The sequence below is a fragment of the Populus nigra genome, chromosome 8 (assembly GCF_951802175.1).
Source record: "Populus nigra chromosome 8, ddPopNigr1.1, whole genome shotgun sequence".
NCBI classification, from domain to species: Eukaryota; Viridiplantae; Streptophyta; class Magnoliopsida; order Malpighiales; family Salicaceae; genus Populus; species Populus nigra.
This window is the reverse complement of record NC_084859.1, coordinates 13,105,323-13,128,072: the sequence shown is the minus strand read 5'-3', so window position 1 is coordinate 13,128,072 and position 22,750 is coordinate 13,105,323. Positions and strand designations below refer to the sequence as shown.

At 35.8% G+C, this 22,750-nt stretch overlaps 3 protein-coding genes and 1 pseudogene across 8 annotated transcripts; 2 read left to right on the top strand and 2 right to left on the bottom strand.

Annotated features, from left to right (window-relative positions):
- The first annotated feature begins 669 nt into the window (after positions 1–669).
- Positions 670–3,003, top strand: LOC133701947 (coniferyl alcohol acyltransferase-like; annotated as a pseudogene).
- A 376-nt stretch (positions 3,004–3,379) lies between these two features.
- Positions 3,380–8,585, bottom strand: LOC133701594 (pentatricopeptide repeat-containing protein At4g19440, chloroplastic). Of its 6 annotated transcripts, none has more exons than XM_062125562.1 (6): positions 5,720–8,585; positions 5,565–5,629; positions 5,295–5,417; positions 4,193–4,318; positions 4,004–4,069; positions 3,380–3,864 (listed from the first exon to the last, which is right to left on the bottom strand). In XM_062125562.1, the coding sequence occupies exon 1, from the start codon at positions 8,313–8,315 to the stop codon at positions 5,784–5,786; it is 2,532 nt and encodes an 843-aa protein (XP_061981546.1). In that variant the 5' UTR covers positions 8,316–8,585; the 3' UTR covers positions 3,380–3,864; positions 4,004–4,069; positions 4,193–4,318; positions 5,295–5,417; positions 5,565–5,629; positions 5,720–5,783. The 6 variants fall into 6 exon arrangements, with proteins under 6 accessions (XP_061981546.1, XP_061981549.1, XP_061981545.1 ...); XM_062125565.1 differs by having other exon boundaries at positions 4,004–4,057; XM_062125561.1 differs by having other exon boundaries at positions 3,380–4,069; positions 4,193–4,331.
- A 4,441-nt stretch (positions 8,586–13,026) lies between these two features.
- On the top strand, positions 13,027–18,949 carry LOC133700559 (protein NUCLEAR FUSION DEFECTIVE 4-like). The gene is made up of 3 exons (XM_062124126.1): positions 13,027–13,489; positions 17,198–18,105; positions 18,295–18,949. The coding sequence occupies exons 1-3, from the start codon at positions 13,028–13,030 to the stop codon at positions 18,764–18,766; spliced, it is 1,842 nt and encodes a 613-aa protein (XP_061980110.1). The 5' UTR covers position 13,027; the 3' UTR covers positions 18,767–18,949.
- A 156-nt stretch (positions 18,950–19,105) lies between these two features.
- On the bottom strand, positions 19,106–21,001 carry LOC133700561 (uncharacterized). The gene has a single exon (XM_062124127.1). It carries the CDS (start codon positions 20,992–20,994, stop codon positions 19,189–19,191), a length of 1,806 nt encoding a protein of 601 aa, XP_061980111.1. The 5' UTR covers positions 20,995–21,001; the 3' UTR covers positions 19,106–19,188.
- Positions 21,002–22,750: the final 1,749 nt, after the last annotated feature.

Below are 22,750 nucleotides of genomic sequence, written 5' to 3'. Positions count from 1 at the left end.
GGTCTAATATTTCTAGACAACAAACATGACAATATCTCTTCACATATTTATGACATGGCAAATGCCAGAAATAAAAAACAAAGATGAAGACAGTAGCAACAAGTTTAATCAGTAGAATTTATGCTTATATTTAGCATAGCATTCATTAGGCTGGTTCTCTCCACCCCCAAGCACAGCCTTGATCACTGCGTGTAATCACACAATGGGTGCAATCGTCGGCGGTGGAATAACTGGAAAAGAGAAATAAGGATCGGCCAACACTAGTTCATGTCCCATGATTGATGAATCGTCGAAGTAATTATCACAACAGAATTCGTTGTAAAATGCTCTTGCCTTCCTGAGGATGTAGCTTATGGAGGATGACATGTACCACAAATCTAAATACCGAGGAAGCTCTCGTGCCCAACCACGATCTCTCTCTCTCTCTTTTGGAGCTTATTGCGCTTAGTCATTTCCTTGCCATCTCCAGCCCTCGAGCCGTTTTCCAACCTGATATCGTTAGCTTTGTACTGTCTATAATAACTTGAACTCCGGCGATCAGCTGGAAGCGATTTTGTTACCCTTTCTCCAAGAGATGCGCTTCGAGTAAACTGCTTCTTGCCCTTGCAGAGTTGGAGCGAGGCAAGAGAATCAAATTGGGCGGCCATGGAAGATAGCTAGCTAGCGAGCATGCATGTAGGAATCAAGGAAGTTCTGTAAGTAGCAAATTTGCAGTGAAGTGAGATGGCAACTTGTATGCATTAAATAGTTGGATAAGCTGTGTTGTTTCTGTCAAGTAAATGGCCCACGGAACATTGCTCAAGTGAAACGTAGGTCCTTACCTAGCTGGCAAGATCGTGTTGTCATTTCAGCCTTGTACCTGTAGGTTTTGCAGAGAATTAGCTGGAACTTCAAGCGGTTAATGTGGTGTTCTTGCTGACTATTTACACTACGAGCTAGAAATTGTTTCCATAATCACCGATCTCCACACTAGCTTTCTGGCAAGATTTGTATCCCGTGTTTCTGTAATTATTATGATAGTGATTGTTCTTTAAAATATTTTTTTGTTTAAAAATATATTAAAATAATGTTTTATTATTATTTAAAAATTAATTTGTAAAATAAAAACGGGGCAAGTTAGAGTAAGGTCGTGAATCGAGGGAAGGGCTGCAATGTGAGCTGCAGACCTTTGAATTTCCCTGCATGGAGGGAGGGGGGCTTGTGGTGAAGGAGTAATGCTTTCTAATTTTTTAGTCCTAAATGACTTACCCTGAACATTGAACATTAGTTTTCACGGGGCCACCTCACAAGGAACGTACACTGTGATTAAGCAATTACTAGGGCAGACTCTCAGGCAGCCACACACCCATCTCCCTGCAGGCCGTCCTCCACCGACCTTTGAATTATCAATGCAATCCAGAAACATCTGTAATGACAAGTGCTGGTAATGTTACCAAATTTACTTACTATTATTTTTTTAAATTGGCGCATTAACCTAAAATATTTGACAGAATATCTATAGTTTTAAAACTCACTCAGCGTGCCCGGCACAATTAACTGGAGATCTAGCTGATTCGGAACCAAAACCAAGCTAGATTAAAGAAAATACAAAAAAAAAAGTAAAAATCTAGATAACCCGCTTAAAAATCTAAATTAACCCAATTGACCTCCTTCTAAATAACTTAACAGGAAAAGTATAGTCGAAGGCATCAATCCCTTGCCAAAGCTGAAAATACTCACTCTAGCAAAGCTTACTTTCTGGCCGATTTCCGGTCACATACTTGTATTTCTACAATATTCCTGAAAAGGTTTGCTTTTTTTCCATCATTGAGTCCCTGAAGAGTTCTCTTGCTGCAACTCTCAGTTACTACTATCCATTTTCTGGTCGAATAGTACAAATTAAATCCAAATACCAACGAGCATGAAATTATGTGACGATAATGGTTCCTTGGTTGTAGAAGGTCATGCCAACATTTCTTAGAATAAACTAGACTTCTACAATCTTCAATAAGTCTTAGCAAGGAAAACTCGTCTCTGTCAACACCTAGTTTCCTTTACAAGATCAAGTCACCCATTACATTTGTGGAGGCATCTCAATAACATTCGCCTTTGATCATGCACTCTGCGATGCAAGTGCCTTTGATAAGTTCCCGGTTTCACGGTCAGAAATCGCTCAAAAAAAGCCAATATCTTGCATGCCAGACCACAGGAGAAGCCTTCGAGCACGTTATCCTCCGACTTATCATCCTACTTTGGATCAAACTTTTGTGAAGTGCACCACAGAAGAAATAATAAACACGCCAACAACCAGATCTTGCTCAAGCGCCTCTATCATATTGATGTCTCCAGCATCAATAGGTTGCAACAACTTGCTTGTGCCAGCGGTAATAAAAGAACTAAAATTGAGGCTTTATCAGCCTATGTATGGAAGATCATGGTAACAGCCATTGATGGAAAGCATCAAAAGTGCAAATTGGGATGGTTAGTCGATGGACGAAGTAGCGTTCATGGAGATCAGAATTTAATGCCAAATAACATAAGGAATGTGTTTTCTGTTGGTGTTGCAGAAGCAACCATTACAGAACAGAAGCAAAGGTCTATATTAGATGTTGCTAGCAATGTTCATGATGCGATATCAAAGGTTACAAGGCACATTTTTGGATTTGATTGACTGGATCGAGAAAGTTTCCAGTTGCTGAATTTGAGTTCGGATTCTGCAGTCTTGTGCTAGGCACGGTTGGAACCGCGATAGAAAAAATTGAAGTTGGGTACATGAACCGAAGGCCAAGCGCTAGAAATAATGGCTCATGGACTGTTTCAGCTATCTTGTGGCCAGAACTAGCAGCTGTCTTGGAGTCTTCTTCCACTCTGATGCCGTTCTATCCATGTCTACTTGCTTCTAATCTATACTTGATGCTAGAAATTTGGCACTGTACCAAGCATTATACCATGCTCCCACCTAGAACTAAGGGCGGGCTACCATGATGTGCAGTTTAGATTCAATGTTCCTTTCTACGAACAGAAAATATTCTCTCTTATTGAGAAAATGGAGTACAACAGAAGGACATGGGCCCAGTTATACAATCACCATGAGCAAGGCAGCGGCAATCAAATACCGAATGCAGATAAAACAGAGCAAATACTGACCCGAATCCCACTCGTACCTCTTGTCCTTTTCAACGACCATGTTGCCTTTCGAAATTCATAGCTAAGAATAGAATCGATCCTCGAGAGTTTCAGAATTAGAACCTTGGAGCTATAAATGCTGTCGGGGCAAGACGTAAAAGAAAACCTCCAGGATAAATGGATAATATTTGTTTCAGTCTCGTGAAGCTTTAACGCCTCTTGTCTGCTAACGAATCCATCTGATTCATCACGGAAAAACTGAAAACAAAAAAAATTAAAATTCAATGCGGTCTTCTTGTAAATTATTGTCTAAATTTTTGCTAACCCTAATTTTACAACAGGGGAATTTTTTTTCCCCTTCATCTTTAGCATAGTTATCTTTACTCGCATTTTACAATTAGTGATATGACATTTGAGGGGAAAACCGAGAAAGGAAGATACAATTATTAGCAACCACAGACTAATTTGAGAAACGAAGAAACCCCCATCTTAAGGCAGTGTTGCATCCACTTTCCATCCTTGTAGCTGGAGAGAACTTGATGGATGTGCAATAGTCTTCCTCTCTCCTCACCGATGGTGTTGATTACATTCTTTGAAAACTTATCAAGGTAAAAGCCATGGAGTGTGGCTACATATTTAATTCCTCATGGCGTTTTGTCCAGCCATTCATATCTCCATACTGTTACCCCTTCAAGGTAAGGCACAGCACCTTTCTCTGCTTCCAACAAAGTAATTCCCAAACGCTTCTGTGATTTTAAACTGCAAAACATGAAGAATAGACCTTTCATCTCTAAATGTCCGAACCATCTCTTTCCTCTACCAACAAGAAATTATTCACTTCAATTCAAAAATTTGTCTCATCACATCTCCTTCCTGACGATCTATTCCAAAAGCACACCTTGTTTTAATACGAGCCTATTGAAGCTTCTCCTGTCTAATTGTCTTCATGTCCCTGGTTACGGGCCTAACAATTCAAACAAAAATAGATTTCAAAAAGAAGCCAGAATGGGAATGTAACATAAAGGCTCTCCAATGCAAAACTAAAGGAAATGCCATATGTGAATGCAGGTTCCAGCACAAGATTGACCTGGTGAGGAAATGAGATATTTCTCCTTGGCAAAGACTCATGTTGCACAGAAGTGGCCCAAGCATCGTTGAATAGTGTACCTCACTATCAAACAACAGGACGTTGCATTTCTCTAAAAATATGCACCTGCAGTCACCATCTATGCTCAGTCAATCTTTCATTGATTACAAAACAAGATGGGTGAGGGAAAGAAAAAAGATGGATAAAATGCAGCAAGCCCTAACTGACTAAGCAAACGGTAATGGCATAATTTTTAAGATGATATGGTATTTGATATCATCTCAACGACACTACTCTTTAACATAAGCTCAATTGGAATTTAGGTATGCATCATCCATAAATGAGGAACCCTTTCTACCATGCCCCCTTTTGCTTGTTTTAATTCTTTACTATGACGATACCCATGAAAGTGAAAATTGTGTACTCAATAATACTAGAGATATCATTATTACGAATTTAAAACAAAATACAGGGGCAGAATATCACCTAAGAGGAGTAAAGGTAATTGAAAGTACTCTCCATACATTCAAGGCAACTAACAAGAGTTTTATATTAAAAAAATCAACGAGACTGAAATGAGGATGGAGCATGGTGAGTGGCAATGCAAGCTAAATTAAAGAACCAAAAAATGTATCCATAAAAAATTGAGCATGGCACCAAGTAAGAAAAAGAAGAGGAAAAAGGTTACCATTGGACCATCAATCCTTTCCCAGGAGTGTTAAAGATGAGGTCTTTACATTGCATGAAGTGGAATCTCATACTTATTTATGTCCTGTTGTTGGTGTTTACAATTTTTTGCTTCCATGGTTAACCTCTACCATGCTTTTAATAATTATAAGTGACTGTCAATAGCAATATAACAATTTCTTTGGCACTCTTATATGACTGGGAAAACTGTTGCTGCTACCTGCTATTACTTAAAAACAGGTCACAATCACTTGCCCCTTCTTCAAGCTATAATAAAATTATCAAAATAAAATATTCTAGAAAAATTTACAGCGCAACAAAATAAACTTGAGCGAAAAGAAAATTGAATTGAGAAGGGAATGACTATGTAAATTAAGAGGAAACTTAAGAAAAAGACAAAAAAGAAATCATGTACCATCATCTACCATGGAAAGCAAAAAAAAGCTTTCAAGTTAACTCCTTTGGAAACCATTCATCCATCACAAGAGCAGGCAAAATAGCAAATACAATTGAAACCGTCAAACTGTATATAGTCAACCTGAATAGAGGAAGATGCAATAAAAAAATGAGATATACAGAGATGTGACAGGAATGACCATTTTGTTAGAAAGCAGCTTAAGACAAACCCATTTATGCAAGCAGAAACAGATTTTAGAAATAAATGTAGATGGATTAAGACACAAACCTCCAAATGCAATGATTTATCTTAAATTTAGAAGAAGTGCTCCCCGTGTCAAGCAATTGGATTCTCTGAAGAACAGATTTTAGAAACATAAATCAAGCTTGACAAAGTTGCAACCTTCAAAACATGAATACCTGAAAATTCAAACTCATACTCACACATTCTTCCGGGATAAAACACGTGGCAATTTTAGAGGGCATGTGACATCAAGGGAGTTCTTGGTCATTCTTGATTTGTGGCTGTTGATGGCTGATGGCACCCATCAATCAATGTAGTGTATGTAATCTCATCTAAACATACTGCTCCACTGGACATTTCATCACATACTTTAAATGCTTCTTCTACCTTACCTTCTTTGCATAACCCATTTGTGAAGGCATTGTAAGTGACAGCATCAGGAAGAATTCCTTTTTCTGTCATCTCGTTCAGAAGCCTAGCTGCTTCTTTTGTTTTGCCCAGTTTGCAAAACCCATCTATCATGATTGTGTAGGTGAATTTATTAGGATGTATGTTATGTGAAGACATTTCTTGCAAGACAATATTGACTTTATTCATCTGGCCTAGCTTACTATAACCACCAATGATTGTAGTGTAGCAGACAACATTTGGCAACAAGCCCTCATTTCTCATCTCATCAAGGAGGTGTTTTGCATCATCAACAAGGCCAATATTGCACAGTCCGTGCATCAGAGAAGAATATGTGGCACAACTTAGCAGGACGCCTCTGCTTTTCATGTCATCACGAAGTCTAAACGCTGCATTCATATTCCCATTGATGCAGTATGCTCTGATTAGAGAATTATAAACAACAGAATTTAGCTCCAGTTTCTTGGAAACCAACTCGTTTAATAGATTTTCACCCTCTTCAACTTTATCGGCTTTACAGTATCCATCAATCATAACACCATATGTGTAAACATTAGGAGCATAACCATTTTTTTTACACTCGTGCCATAGCCTACTGGCTTCATCAATCTTATCCGCATTACAGAGCCCATGTAGCAATAAATTATAAGTGTATATGTCTGGCTGAATTCCCTTCTTGACCATCTCTTCCTTAAGTTTAAATCCTTCCTTGACTTTTCCCTCCTTACAGCACCCTGATATGAGCGTGTTGTATGTTATCCTGTCAAATACTAAACCCCTCTCTAGCATACCTCCGAGGAGCTTAAGAGTTTCTTGCATGTTTCCTACTTTACACAGCCCATGAATAAGGGCATTTGAAGTCACTATGTTGGGTACAAAACCTTTCCCCAACAACCTACACCAAAGTTCAACTGCTTCTCCTTGCTTTCCAGCCTTACATAACCCACTAACCAATGTGGTAAGCAGCCCATCATTTGGCCTCAAATTTCTTAACAGCATCTCTCTAATAAAATGTAGTGCAGTAACAAACCTAAACTTCAAGCACAACCAATTAATTACCATAGAAAATGAGCCTTGGTTTATTGGTAAACCTCTTGCTATCATCTCCTCTAAAACATTTTCAGCTTGTCCTATTTGATCACTCTTGCAAAAACCTTGTATAAGTGAATTCAAAGTAACTGAATTGGGAGATATCCCCTTCGATAACATGTCATCTCTTATTTTAAGTGCTTCACTAATATTTCCCATCTTACAGTACCCGTCAATCAATGTGTTATATACAACCTCATTTGGCACAAAACCCAACTCAGACATTTCCTTCAAAACACAATTTGCTTCATCAATTTTCTCCAACTTAATCAAACCATTAATGAAAATACTATATGTTATAAGGCTTGGACTCACTTTCTCTTTTACCATCTTTTCTTTAAACCTGTATGCCTCATCTAATCTCCCACTCTTACACAAGCCATGAATGATATTATTATACGTAACAACATTTGGAGCAACACCCAACTTTTCCATTTTTGAAAACAACCCGATAGCATCATCCTCTCTGTGTCCCTTACAAAACGCATTAATCATTGTGCTGAACAAGTGAACATCCGGAATGATACCACCAAGACAGATGAAATCATACACTTCATAGCTCTTTTTTAGCTCATTAGCCTTCACTAAAGAACTCAACAGAAAAGTGCACGTCTTTAGTGAGGGAAACAAACCCTTTTTCGCCAATAAACTAAAGACATCAGCAGCAAAACCAAAACCCAAATGTTTAAACTGTGTACTATAAACATGTACCAATAAATCAGCAGTTTTAACCCCAATAACAGGCTCAAACACCAAATTCAAATCAGCCATTATTTGTGCAATCTCAAAATGTCTACTCTCAAAATTCCTCGCATAAAAGGCTGGAACTTTCCCATCAATCAAACGAATTAAAAGCAGTCTTGCAGGAGACAAAAGATCATTACCAACAAGCAAATGAATCAAAACACAATAAGATCGAGCTGTGAAACGAAACTTACATGTCTCGGATACAAAATGAAAGAAATTCAAAGCTGTTTTTGGATTCACATTTGATTTAAGAGCTAAGAAACAGCTATCAAACTCTTGAGGAGACAAATGGGGGACTAATTCTTTACATTTAGCGCAATCCAAAGATGGATTAGAAAGAATTAAAGATACCCTTTTGAGTAAACTCTGATTTAAAGCTTGTGGATTGGTCTGTGTCTGCAATAATGGAGGAGGAAGAGGAGGAGCTTGTGGGTGTATTTGGTGCTGTTTTTGAAGCGTGGTTGTGATACAAGTTAAAGGACGTTTAAGTGGGGATTGAATAAAGATGGGTTTGGTGATTGTTAGCCTTCTCATATTCATTAGAGATTGCATTCACAGAGCAAAAGAATCCAAACTTTACTCTTTGTGTGGATTGGCAAGGGTTTTAGAACGGTGGACAGCAAGAGGCCATGGAGTTCTTTTTTGATGGAGGTTGGGAGGATGTGAGAGAGAAACAGCCACGACAGTAGGTATAAAGGAGCGTATGGTGTTTAATGTTTCAGGAGAGTTCGGTTCTCACTGTAATGGCTAATCAAGCGATGCCGCCACCCAGCGCAGCCACGGGGCTAATGATATCAGGGTTGGTTGAGTTGAGATTTGAGAGGAAGACGGGAGTTGACGTCTTTTGGGCTAGGTGTTTGGGTAACGGGCCTGTATAGAACTAATCGGAACAAGCTGGGCTTCATAACTCTAAAATCTCAATTGGGCCATAGTTTTAGGGGATGAACATTGGGCAATTGGGGTTTCTGATGGGTTGTGTTTATGTGATGTGAAGACATCCATCCAAGTGTAATTTCAGATATGTCCTCTCCTATCGTTTTCTTTTTATCAGATGAATCCTTCCCTCGGACACTCTGTCGTGCAAATCTGACATTTATTTTTTAAATGGCAATGCTGAGTTATGTTTGGGATCAAATGTTGATGCTCTATCCAAATCCAAATCCAGATGGGTTAAATATCTGTGTGCAAAAACTGGCCAGACAGGTTCTTACCATGGGAAGAACAAATCGGTGAACGGTCTCCGGTGTCTCGCTCCAAGTAATTTCACTTTCCGGTGTGCTAGTGTAATAAGTATATAATTTAACATTTTTTGGGCTTACTTGAACAAATTGAACTGTCTCCTTTCAATCTCTCACGTTAGCATTTAGCACTAAAAGTTACTGTTTACGACAATGACAAGAAAGGGAGAGGGAGTCGAGTTTTGAAGACAATGAGGATATAATACAATTTACGACACATTGCTTCGTAGATATTTCTTAATTTTCCCACAATCTTCTGTTTCTGCAAGATGACACCGACTAACTAACTGGTCATGGATTTTGTCCTCAGCTTCCTGTCACTTTCTTTCTAGTTGGCTGAAGAGCATGCAGCCTTTGTTTAAAACACTTTTATTTATTGATATTAAACAGATTCAAGGGATCGATACTAGAAACTTAAAACATCGGAATCCAAAATTATTCTAATTAAATAGTTAAATAAGGATTCTAGACGCAAATCCTTCCTTTCCTATAAATATTTCTATTTAGACTAAGATGCCAACTAATTTACTAGTTAAATAATGATTCTAGATCTAGATACAAATACTTTCTATAAGTATTTCTACTTTGACTACGTTTCAAGTAATATCTCAATAAACTAATTAATCCCCCTCTTGAACTGATGTTCTTAAACATGAGAGACTCTCCTCTAAATGAAATATTCTTTAATGCAAACACTGAGTAATCTTCCAAGTTTTATAAATAATTCTAATTTGAATGATTGGTAAACATACCAATAACTTGTTTTTTTCTTTTGCTAGGAATGTTTTCAATTCGAGATCTTTTAAGAATGAAATTTCACATCAATATAATTGTTTGGATCTTGCAAGTGTTTCTTCCTGCATAATCACTGTCAATAAAGCCCATCAAATCGAACTACCTTGTTGTAGAACAATCCACATTTCATAGTACTGATGACGTCTTATTGTAGCTGTTAGAAGATGAGTTCTCCTTTAGCTATGCTTTCCGCCCCCTGTCTCTTTTTTCTGATATGTCGTGGGAAGCTAGCATCAGAGGCAATGCCTAGGTTTTCTTTGGATAGCAAATCAGAAGAATTTTGCAACTTAGGTTCGAATGAATTAGGTGTAACAGAGACACTATTGAGCTTTTTCCGAGATCTTTTTGTGGGGAGTAAAATATTTTGATCCGCGGGTTAACAAGGTTTTCTTCTGAATTCAAGGAGAGATGTATCTAGCGAGATATTTGTTGAGCTAGATGGTAATGCGATGTCTCGGTTAAGGCCTGTACTGGTGTGGATTTTTGAAGAGGTGACTCGGTTTGGTGTAGGGGTTGTGTCTCAGTTTGCTCGGCAAGAATGTGAAGAGGACCGAGGGGAATGGATTTTCGGAGGGCACATCTTTCGTCGAGAAGGAAGCAAGCTGGTCATGTGTATGAATCGGGGCCGAGGGGGATGGATTAATGATGGGTACTCCACTCCTCAGCGCACTCGCTTGCCGTTTCACGAACATGGTAAAAAGTTCTTTTTATTATTTGTTTATATTTTTTAATATAAAAAATTCATTCATAAATTTAAAAGTTTTTGCTAACATTTGAGTAAATAAATAAAAAAATATCCGTGTAATGAAAAAATTATAAAATTTAATTCTTAACTAATTGAAGTTAACCGGCTCGTTATCCGAATCATGAACTTAACTAGACTCAATAATTTTGTATTTAATTATATAATAAAAAAAGATAAACACTTGTAAAATTAAGAATCAACTAAATATCAAAGCGTTTGTTTGAGATCATGATAAAACTATAAATATCAAATCGAAACAAATTACGTTGACCAATTAAAAATAAATAAAATATCAAAGGGTAAAATTAAAAAAATAAGCAAGAAAAATCAATAAAAATTCAAAAGTGAAGGATCAAATTTAAAAAAAAAAACAATAAAAATTTTTTTTTAAAAAAAAAACAGGCCTAGACACGTGTTTGGGGCAACCTTTGAGCTTAAGCCTGTGTTTGGGGAAACCTTTGAGCTTAAGCCTATTTAATTTTTTTATGGGGCAGACGACTTGACATCTGTCTTATTTTTCTTGAAACAATATAGCATAAGGTCGCTGAAAAATCAGAATTGGGGGTTTTTAACTCCAAAATTTCATTTTCAACCTTTTTTACCAAAAAAAAAACACTTACAAAACAATTTAGAAACCAATATAAACCCCTTCATGCCTTCAAACAATAATAACAAAAAATAGTCCAAGAACAAAAGGTCAACCCCAAATTTTTTCCAAGATAAGAACTAACTTCTCAAGATATTTTAAGGTGAAAAAACACTCAAATTAAACTATCATCATTGAATGGAACCATTTGATACCAGCATCAACTCTTTTATGATCGTAATTGGTGTTAACCGAGAGTTTCTCTCTTTACCATCAAAATACATTCATTTTCTCTCTTCTATTTCAAATCAAAGACCAAAAAAGAAGGAAATTGAGGTTTTGGTTGAATTAATGAAATGTTGAGGGACATGGAGTTTATAATTTAAAAAGTAGAAGACACAAAGTGAACTTTTTATCTAATTTTGAAATTATAATCCATTTTCAATGTTATGTTTTTTTTACAATAATCCTCTTTCTTTCAATTTTGTCATTCCTTAATAAATTTGAATTAATTGGCTTTCAATTAGGCCATAAAATTTTTTATATTGAATAAAACCTTTTTCCAACATTAAGATAGTGATATATTAGAATTTGTTTTTTAAATAATGAAATAACAACATATTAGATTAACCTGAGTCAACTGAGGTTAACCATCCAAACTTGAAACCAAGGTGAATAAGTTATTTTTCATTTAATTACACAGTAACAAGGCGGGTAGGACTCTTTTTCAATAAAAAAAATTTGACATGCATGTGGAAAAAACAAAATGGCTTATTTTTTAAGTTAAATAAAAAATAAAAAATTAATTAAAAAAAAAGAGGATACCTTTAAATAACAAAGAATGATTTTTTTTTCTTTTTAGCTTTAAGGGGATGGAAATTAATTAAGTAATTTTTTTAAAGAAAATTAACAATTAGGCCAGACGCATAACCTATCAGCACTCATGACCCAAAAAAATAAAAAATAAAAGATTTTTAATGCTAATTTTGAAACAATCAAATATTTTCAGTGTCATTTTCACTCTACTCCTCTAACTTTTATTTCAATCATTGACTAACAAATAAAAAATGATTGATAATCAATTTGGGCTAAAAAAGAACTCAATGGAAGAAAAAAAAAAGTTTGAGAACCAAAATAAAAAAAATATTCACAGTTACAATCCATAGTGAAATGTGAGAGGATTCATAATGTTTTTCGTAACAGTAAAAATGTCTCAAGCCTTTGTGTTTAGTGTAATAATTAAATTATGTCCTCTAATCTACAAAATTTGTGGTAGTTTCATTAAACTCAAGTTTTTAATTAAACCACGTGAGAGCTAACTCGACATAAATCAATCAATTTCACAAGTCCAAAGCCAACTTAGATGATTAGTAAGAACATAACTTAGCTTTTAAAAAACCTTTAAGATAACAATTTTTTAAAAAATATTAAGATGACATCAAACTGGATTGACCTTGGTCACCTTGCGACTTAGATCATAGACTTTATTGGGTTTAATAACTATTTTTTATAAATTATTTTTAATTAATTACATGATATAAAAAAATAAATACTCGTAAAATTGAACACCAACTCTAAAATAGATGTTTTTTTAAAATTATAATAATCCTATAGAAAAAAAATAAAAATAAATCATGAAGTCTATTTCTCAACCAATCCAATATTAAAAAATAAAATAAAAAAATTAATTAAAAAATTTTAATGATCAAAAACTAAAAAAATACATATCGGGTTTCCTGGGTAAACCAATCCAAAAACTAAAAAAAAAGTATTTTGTATTTCTATGTGATACGTGGTGTTTCCGGGTGCGGCGAATAGTGTTTACAAAAGGCGACAAACGGTCACCATCGTTGGCTGTTGAACGCAAGAGGAAAAGAAAAGGAAAAACGATAATATATAAATGAGGCCACGTAGAGATAGTGAGAGACGCCAATTCTCTGACAGCTTACAACATTCGACGACAAGGCCATCATACCCCAACCGCCACAACAACCGGAGGTTGTTATCGCCGGCGTCTTTATTAGAAGCTATATTATTAGCTAAAAGAGTGTTCATGGCAGGACAGTCAAGGAAATGGATGATATTGGTGGCAACTATATGGATCCAAGCATTTACAGGGACAAATTTTGATTTCTCTGCTTATTCATCGGATTTAAAATCCGTTCTTGGGATTTCTCAGGTGCAACTGAACTACTTGGCTGTGGCCTCTGATCTTGGAAAAGTTTTTGGATGGTCTTCAGGATTAGCTCTCATGTATTTTCCATTATGGGTGGTTCTTTTCATGGCTGCTTTCATGGGGTTCTTCAGTTATGGTCTTCAATGGCTTGTTATAAGGAACGTAATCTCTCTGCCTTACATCCTGGTGCGTTCTCTTTTCTTCTTTATCTAACATGGCATGTATTTATGGCAAGATAATAATTTGTGTTTCTATTGAGTTGATTTTGGATTCAATTCCTGTATATGTGTTATTGGGGTCATGATTTTTTCTGTATTTCTTGGATTTGCGTTTTCTTTTTTGGTTCTCTCAGAGTGATTGGTGGTATGATTATTGAATTTGTTTCTGAATTTCTCATTTCTGGGTCTTAATTTCTTGAAGATAAGTTTCTATTAATGGCCAATAAGTTGCCCAGCTCTTCTGTTCTTTGCTCTTCAAGGGGAGACGGATGCTTTCTCCCGCCGCAATTCCCCAGTGTCCTCCGAGATGCTGATCACTAACCTTTTGTTTGTCAAATCCCAAAACTACTTATTTCATGGCAATTAAAAGAAATATTTTAATGATTTATATTAAAAAGATATGTCTTTTCAGTCAAAATTATTTTTTTTCTTATATTTTTTTCTTATTAGCAATTTTTTAATAAAAAATATTATAATTTAAAAATCAGATTTCAATAAAAAAATAAAAAAAATCATATCTTGATAATTTTTTATATAATTAAATAAAAACATTAACATCATGGTTGATTTTTTTATTTCTAGAATTTTACTAACCAAAATCTTCTTATCTTTCCCTTTTTTCGCAAGTTCCTCTCTTACCTTTCACCATCTAGGAATAAAAAATTAAAGTTTAATGAACGAACTGTAAGTATTGAAAACCAAATGCATCAAAATGTTTTAAAAAATAAAAATCCTATGTTAAATGAATAGTGCTTTTAACAGTGTGCGTGTTCCGTGAATATTGAAAAACATGTTTGGGAACGCTAAACCGCATTTCTAAAAAAATTATTTATGTTTTATTAAAATTTAATATAGTTTGTATATTTTAAATCGTTTTAATGTGTTGATGTCAAAAATGTTTTAATGTGTTGATGTCAAAAATAATTTTTAAAAAATAAAAAAAATCATTGGCATGCATTTCAGCATAAAAAATCATTTAAAAAACAACCGTTATCACACTGCCAAGCACCATTGAAATGTTGCTTTGCTTTATGCGATATCTGTAGCTGTGATTGTAATCGATTTTTTATTTTTATTTTTTATTTTTTATATATATTTTTAGATCATTTTAATTTGTTAATGTAAAAAATAAATTTTTAAAAATAAAAAATATTATTTTAATATATTTTTAAATAAATAATCCTTTAAAAAAATATCTATAACAATTTTAAGCATACCCTTAATTGATATTTTTTAGAATTTTTTTAAAAAAAAACCAAAAAGAAACTCATTACTTTTAAGGGAGAAAATAATTGAGATGCTGTTAGAAAATGGAATAGTTGTCAGTTTTGTTTGTCTATTTCTGGAAGGAAAAAAAAAACTATTTCAGGCATATTTAATGCAGTGGGTTTTATTACCAGGCACCAAGCTGTGTATGACTGACTGTACTACTATCTGCCCTAAAATTCTTATTGAGTACACATGACGCTGTCCAGTCATATATGTATGGCAACTAACAAGGATGCTGGTACATTCTCGTCATTGTAAAACCTATCTTCTCAAACTCCCGTAGCAACTAACAAGGTTAATCATTGAGTTATATATGTAGCCAGAAAATGTAATTAGTAGCTAGCATGTCATTTTCTTTAACATCTCTCGTACTTTCTTTCTTTTTGGGAGTTGTTGATAATTATCTTTAACATCTCTCGTACTTTCTTTCTTTTTGGGAGTTGTTGATAATTATCTTTAACATCTCTCGTACTTTCTTTCTTTTTGGGAACTAATCACGGGCCAGAAGAATTGGAAAGAGGAATCTCATGAACTTGACCACACTTTAAATGTTTGAGATGCATATGGCCACAGCTAGAGAGAGCTCCTAGATATACAGTGACAAAACTTGTTAGTTATTCATAATATGGAGCCATCAATTCTGGAATTTGAATCACAAATTTATAAATCAGAAGTCTAAGTTTGCTGTAAAAAAAAAAGAGTTCAAACTTCCAAGTTTGATTACTGCTTGGACCACGACACCAGTGCCGAAACTGAAAGTCCTATCTGATGTAAGATTAATAAATGATCAACAGAAGCATCTAGAAATTGTTGGATATTAAATGCACTTGCACATACTACACTGTTCCTCCTGCGTTACCTTTGCAAAAATCCAAAGGCACCACTATTTATATAAAATAGGAGTATCAATATAACTAGACCTCAATTGGCTTGGCTATTTATAATATCCAGTCATGGTACATAAATTTTCCCATTAGATGTCCCGGTCTCCTAATTAAGCTCTTTCGAAAAATATCACATTTGTTCTGATAAAATAGAAACCGATTTGAAAAGAAAGAAAATTGTGGAAAAAGCATAGCAGAAATGCTCTGTGTGTATCCCTCCTGCATTGTTTGTTTATATACGAGCCATGAACTTTCTCAACTGTTGATGTTGGACAGGATATTATAGTTCATATCCTCCATTTTAGTTGTAGAAACTTTCGAGTACCTCTTTAGTCCTTCCTTCTTGGGTATATAGTATACACCACAAACTTTCTGTCACATACTGCTGATGAGAGTAGTGCAAATCTAGTTGTTGTATGTTCGCCAATTGCCAAACTAGCAGTAGCTGCTAAATGGATTGTTTGTTAGCTGCTTTAATTAATTTTTTCTTTCTGTTTCCAACCCTTTTGTTTCTTTCCTATCCTTGCCTTTGGCCATGGTTCACAGGGATGTTAGGTTCTTTTTCCTCCATTTCTCTTTGATTTCCTTTCCTCTCCTTGCCTGTGCTAAAACATGAAAAATATATCTGTTGGCTTATATGATTTCTTATATTAATGGGGTGACACATAAGTTCCAGAACGGAAAACCTCAGACTTGTAGATGACTTTATCTTATATTTATAACCTGTGGTTTTAATTAGGTGAAGTTCACATCAGAATTCTTGTGAACAAGTAGCATATTCCAGCAATGAACCAACATTCAAATTGGATTATCAAACTAGAACAGCTCCGTTTCTCACTGAGCTTGAAAACACCACATGTGACGAGTCAAGGTTGTTTTTCCACTAGCATATCGTATGTGATGGCATGTTATAGATGGATATGTTTATCCGTCTCTATGGCATGTGATAGATGAATATTTGTGTCTGTCATTAGTTTAGTTATAGCTATCTTTTTTTTTCCAATTGAATAAGAAGGGAAAGCAGAAGGAAAAGATGAGTTCAAGATATAACACATGAGAAGAAGGGAACGCTTTCCTATTACTAACGATATCCTTGCCTTTTTTCCCCCTTATTGTAGTAAGCAGGACTCCGACCCAATAAGGAAGAAAAAAAATGTTTCCTGGATTGTGTTCTGAAAAGAAAAAATGTTACTCCTCTGTAATTATTCTTCAAGATTCTGAAATTCTACATTATTAAGATCCAGAGTCTGAATATATAATTGGAGTGCTCTTTGTTAGAAAAGTGTTGGGGGAAAACATTTTTCTATCAAAATAATATAGAGAAGCAGCATAAGAAAATCTGTTGTGGACAGAAAGCAATGTCAAGTAAAAATGCTTAGGCTTCACATGCTATTATCACTGCAAAAGCAGAAGGAAGTATTTGATGACATATACTCGAGTGTGCTTACATTTTCCTACATTTTCATTTTTTTATCCTTACATCATCAAGACAACATTCTTTTTAGTGAATTTTTTTTTTGCAGGTGTTTCTTCTTTGTCTGTTGGCTGGATGCAGTATTTGTTGGTTCAACACTGTATGCTTTGTCCTTTGCATAAAAAATTTCTCTGCTAACCGACCCCTAGCTTTATCCCTCACGATAGCCTTCAACGGTGTGAGTGCAGCCCTTTACACTCTCGCTGACAATGCAATAGGTTCATCATCAAATGCGATATATCTTCTTTTAAATGCTTCTATTCCCCTTATCTCTTCCATTGCAGCATTGATCCCAATTCTTCGTCAACCATCTTTAGACCCCCTTCCTCCAGATGGAGTCCGCCGTGATTCCATTATATTTCTCATATTGAATTTCTTATCCATCCTCACGGGAATTTATCTTCTTCTCTTTGGTTCAAATTCGTCTGATGAAACAAGAGCTCGTCTTCTCTTTGGTGGAGCAATTTTTCTACTAATTTTCCCATTATGCATCCCTGGTATTGTCTATGCTAGAGAATGGTTTCACCGGACCATCCATTCTAGTTTCAGCCTTCATGGCTCTGGCTTCATGCTTGTGGATGTTGAAGATCTTGAGCTTCACAAAGAGCTACTTACCCGTGAGTCAAGTTATCATGAAAATGAAACTGTGTATGGAAATACAAGACAGCAAAGCGGCGGTGAAAAAGATGGGTGCTGTGATACAATGGTAAAGAAAGATCGATTAGAAATGCTTGGGGAAGAGCACCCTGCGTGGTTGCTGGTACGCAGGCTGGATTTTTGGCTATATTACATTGCATATTTCTGTGGGGGAACCATTGGCCTTGTATACAGCAACAATTTAGGCCAAATAGCAGAGTCGGTCGGACAAAGTTCAAACACTACAACTCTTGTAACTCTCTATTCATCCTTCTCCTTTTTCGGCCGCTTGCTTTCGGCAGCACCAGACTACATTCGCGCGTAAGTGATCTTACTGAGTTTTCTTGACTTCTAATTTCAGCAGGGTCAGAGTGAATTGGATATGGTTCCTTTACCCTCTATTGATTTGCAGTCTTTCTTTCTTGAACACTAAATAAAGTGCTGCAAAATCCTTCAGATATTTCAGCCTTGACATTATGTTATGCTAAAAATTCATGATGTCTTCTGCAGGAAGATCTACTTTGCAAGGACTGGATGGCTTACCATTGCCCTTGTGCCAACCCCAATAGCCTTCTTCTTGCTTGCTGCGTCAGGCAATGGTCTGGCATTGCATATAGGCACTGCATTAGTTGGATTGAGCTCTGGATTCATCTTTGCCGCAGCAGTTTCAATAACATCTGAGCTATTTGGGCCTAATAGCATTGGCGTCAATCACAACATTCTTATCACAAATATCCCATTAGGGTCACTTGTTTATGGTGTTCTAGCAGCTGTAGTATATGATTCCCATGCAAGCTCTAGCCTAAACATCATTACTGACTCGGCAGTTTGCATGGGAAGGCAGTGCTATTACTTAACGTTTTTGTGGTGGGGATGCCTATCGGTGTTGGGCTTAACTTCTAGTTTGTTGTTATTCTTGAGGACCAGACATGCCTATGATCAGTTTGAAGTTAAACGTATTTCTACGTCACCACTGTATTAAGAGGTAGCCAAGATTATGGTGTGGTCAGGTTCAAGTAGACAATGGGAGCCAAAGTTGTATGGCTATATCAATGTTTACTTGTACTTGCTACTTGGGCCAAAACTTTTTTAGTTTTACAGGAGAGAAAGCTCTTGTATCAAGGATTTTGATCTGAAATGAAATCAACGAAAATCCATTTTTGAATTTGGCAGTCAATAAGATCATGAAGATGATTACCTCACAGTCTGATCGTTTTATTTCATTTGAAGGTTTATTGAATCTTAAACAACATGGAGGTTTTTTTTTTTTATCTTCACTGTCACATGAAATGATCTTAATCATTCTTTGAAGCAAACAAACTGAAGCAACATGGTATATTTCAATAATTTTTCCTGTAAAAATTAAATAAAAATGTAAAACCAAAAAAAGAGCCTATATTCTAATTAATGATAAGTACAATATGTTTCGTTTTTGATACAGAGAAATAACCTTTCATATGCCAAAGCCATCTTACTGGCAGTGAACATGGAAGCAGCATACTGTTGGCACGCCTTCCCTCTTTGAGCTAGTCTTCTTGATCCTTCCATCACCGCAGCTTCCAATGCCTCCAGTAAAGACGCCACGTTTGGAGAAAACATGAATCCAAACTCATCATCAACAACAATAGTACCTTTAATACTAGGAAATCTTGATGCCATAACTGGTTTTCCACTCATCATTGCCTCCATGAGAGTAAGATCAAGCCCTTGAGGCCTAAGTGTTGGATTCACAAAGATATCAATCGAGTTATAGAATGCCCTCAATGCAGATGGACTCATAGATCCCAAAACCAAGACTCTAGTGCCTAGTTCTTTGTATCTTTGCTGCCACGGACCAGACCCTGCCACAATTAAATAGACATCAGGGTGTTTTGTCATGAACTCGGAAAATGCTTCATAGAGAAGAGGATGCCCTTTATCTTTCACTAGTCTTCCAGCAACACCAAGTACTAAACTAGCATTAATTGGGACACCAATTTTAGACCTAAACTCATGGCCTAATCTCACATCTACTCCAAAACCATGTTCATCTACACCATTGACAATTACATGAACTCTTCTGCTAGGAATCTGATACACATCCCTTAGCATCTCACCGCAACTATCACTAATAGCAACATGATGTTCATAGTTCTTGAAAAACCTTATCTCATTAAGCACTTTAGGGACAACACCATGGAGACTTCTATTAAAATCAGGAGAGATGGGCTCCTTTGGTTTTCGTGTCAAGTCCTGGTAAATACTTGATTGTAAGCTTTCAAGAGCTATACCATGCCAGGAAACTGCAAGATTCTGAACGTTGCGAGCTAACCAATGAGGCAAAGCCACACTCTCCGAGTGAACCACATCAAATGGTCTTTCACGTTGGTTCTCCTCATCAAATTGCTCCCATGCCTTGTTATACCTCCACTTGCCTGACTCGCCTTCATGAAAATGAATTTGTGGATAAGATATCGCACTACCATGAGAAACAGATGGGTTATTTTCATCTACAGGAGAGGTGAAGATATGCACTTGGTGGCCGCGGTGAGCTAGAGCGGTGTGTAAAGTGTAGGCATGGCGTTCCATGCCACCAGGGGTTGTGCCAACAGGCCATTTGCGAGAGAAAACAGCAATCTTGAGCTTGACCGGAGGGGGTTTATTTTCAATAAAGGCAAGGCGGTTCCATGCAAAGTCCGCGTTTCTTAGATCACCTGACCAGGGCTTATTGGCATGGTTGGCAATCAAGGTGGTGCAAATGGAGGTGGTTGGGGCATGGAGGAGAAAAAGGGCAGGGATGGTGAAGAGAACAATGAAGAAAAGCGTGGTGCATAGGCTGGATTGAGAAGGGATGGCATGAGTTTTCTTGGGTTTGCTGTTGAAGGCCATGTTTTTTTGAGCGGAGGTAATGTTAGAATGTTGTGCTATGGGACTTGCTGATAAGATGTTTGTTGTGCCAAGTTCGATGAATTTTAAATCCGTGTGCTCGAAAAAGTAAAGGAAAGTGGGGAGGTTTTGCGGTGAGGTGGCAACGCACTGAGAGCAAGTGCATGTTGTTTTAGTGCGTTTCCCACGCATCCTCCAAGACAAAGAGGATCCTTCTTGTGATGCTGACTTGTTCATGGGCAGTTCATATGATAGTTTGAAGAACACATTAACTCCATGTGCTCCCTTTTGTAATGTTGAAGCCTCCCTCCCCTCTCTTAGCCACCCTGTATCTTCTTCTACCATTGCTGCCGATAATTATTATGCACGCCTGCTCGGTTCATGTGACCCGAAACTACATCATAATTACATGGTAAAGTTAACTTTGGTATTTGATTGACTTTTCTTGTAGTATGACTCTGTTAAAAATATCTCTTTTCTACGATAATAGCTTTAAACAATCTTCATGGGGTCTCGGGCCATTGGATTAGACTTTAAAATTACATTCAACCCCCCAGTTTTTTTTTATTTTACATTTTTATTCTTTTATTGATTCCTGCCCAATTTCTTTCGCCAGCGGGCAGTCAACTTTGCTCGACGTATGTTAGGCAACCGACGAAAGAGGGATCCAATTCTCTTGCAGAAGTCAACCATTTTGGGTGGTTTGAAGTCGAAGCATTTCCTCTTAATTTTGAACGAAGCAAGCTAGCTAGTCACAGTTTCTCCGGGGGAGATTTTGGGTGATTTGAAAGCACGGAATTCTTTCTTTCTGTCTTTCTTTCTTCTGCCGTGCGTTTTGAAGAGAGATCTTCATTATTTTATGTTAATGCTAAATGTCATCAATTTACGGCGCTTGCCTGTGATTTTTGCTTGGACTCGAAGCCCTTTATTTTCAACCTTTGCTTGCTCTCTTTGCCAGAACCCATGCTCATAACCTTTTGATGGCTTATATTTCAAGGCTGTTCAACCTAGCTGGTAATTGTCCCGTTACGCTGATGAATTTTTTTTAAAAAAATTATTAGATGTTATTAATATATTTTCAATAGAAAAAAATAGGCTGTACAAAGATTAACTTGATATGTATCTTGTCGATTTGGTAGATCCAAAAATAACTTGAAAAATTGATAAAAATATAATTTGACTAAAAATACATTAAGATGACACCTTTTTTAAAATATTAAAACGACAACTTATTAGATCGACTTGGATAAACTCGGGTTAACTTATCAAACCCTCTACCTAGATCACAAGACTTTGATAAATCTGTAGAAAACAAATAAAAAAATATTAAACTCAATTCTCAATCAATTTAATATTGAATGATAAAATTAAACACAAGATTTAACTAAAAAGATGAGTTAAATTAACTCAGGTTAACCTGTCAAATCTAGATCATGAGATCGAGATAAACTCATATAAAACAAATCAAAAAAAATTATGAAGCTCAATTATCAATTAACTCAATATTGAAGGATGATTTTTTTTAAAAAAAAAAATTAGATTAAAAAAACCATCTGAGTTAACCGACAAAACCTGTGACTTAGGTTATAAGATTGAGATAACTTTATATAATGCAAACTAAAATAAATTACGAAACTTAATTCCTAATCAATTCAATATTGAAGGGTAAAATTGAAGAAAAAATCCAACTAAAAAAACAATAAAACCCAAGTCAACCAACATAACCTGAGTCATAAGAATGTGATAACCTTGTAAAAAATAAATAAATAAAATTATGAAGCCTAATTTTCAATCAAACCGATGTTAAAGGATTAAATTGAAAAAAAATAACTTGAGTCAACCTAGGTTAACCTGTCAAACTCGGGTTAGGAAACTGAGATAACTTTATAGAAAAAAATAAAAAACAAATATAAAATCCAATTCTAAATCAACTCAATATTGAAGGATGAAATTAAAACAAGGACAAGTTAAAGCCTGAGTGAATATGGTTAACCTGTAAAACTCGTAACATGAATCATAAGATCATGATAACCTTATATAAAGTAAGTCAAAAAACAATTTTAAAATCCAATTATCAATTAACCTAATGTTAAAGGATAAA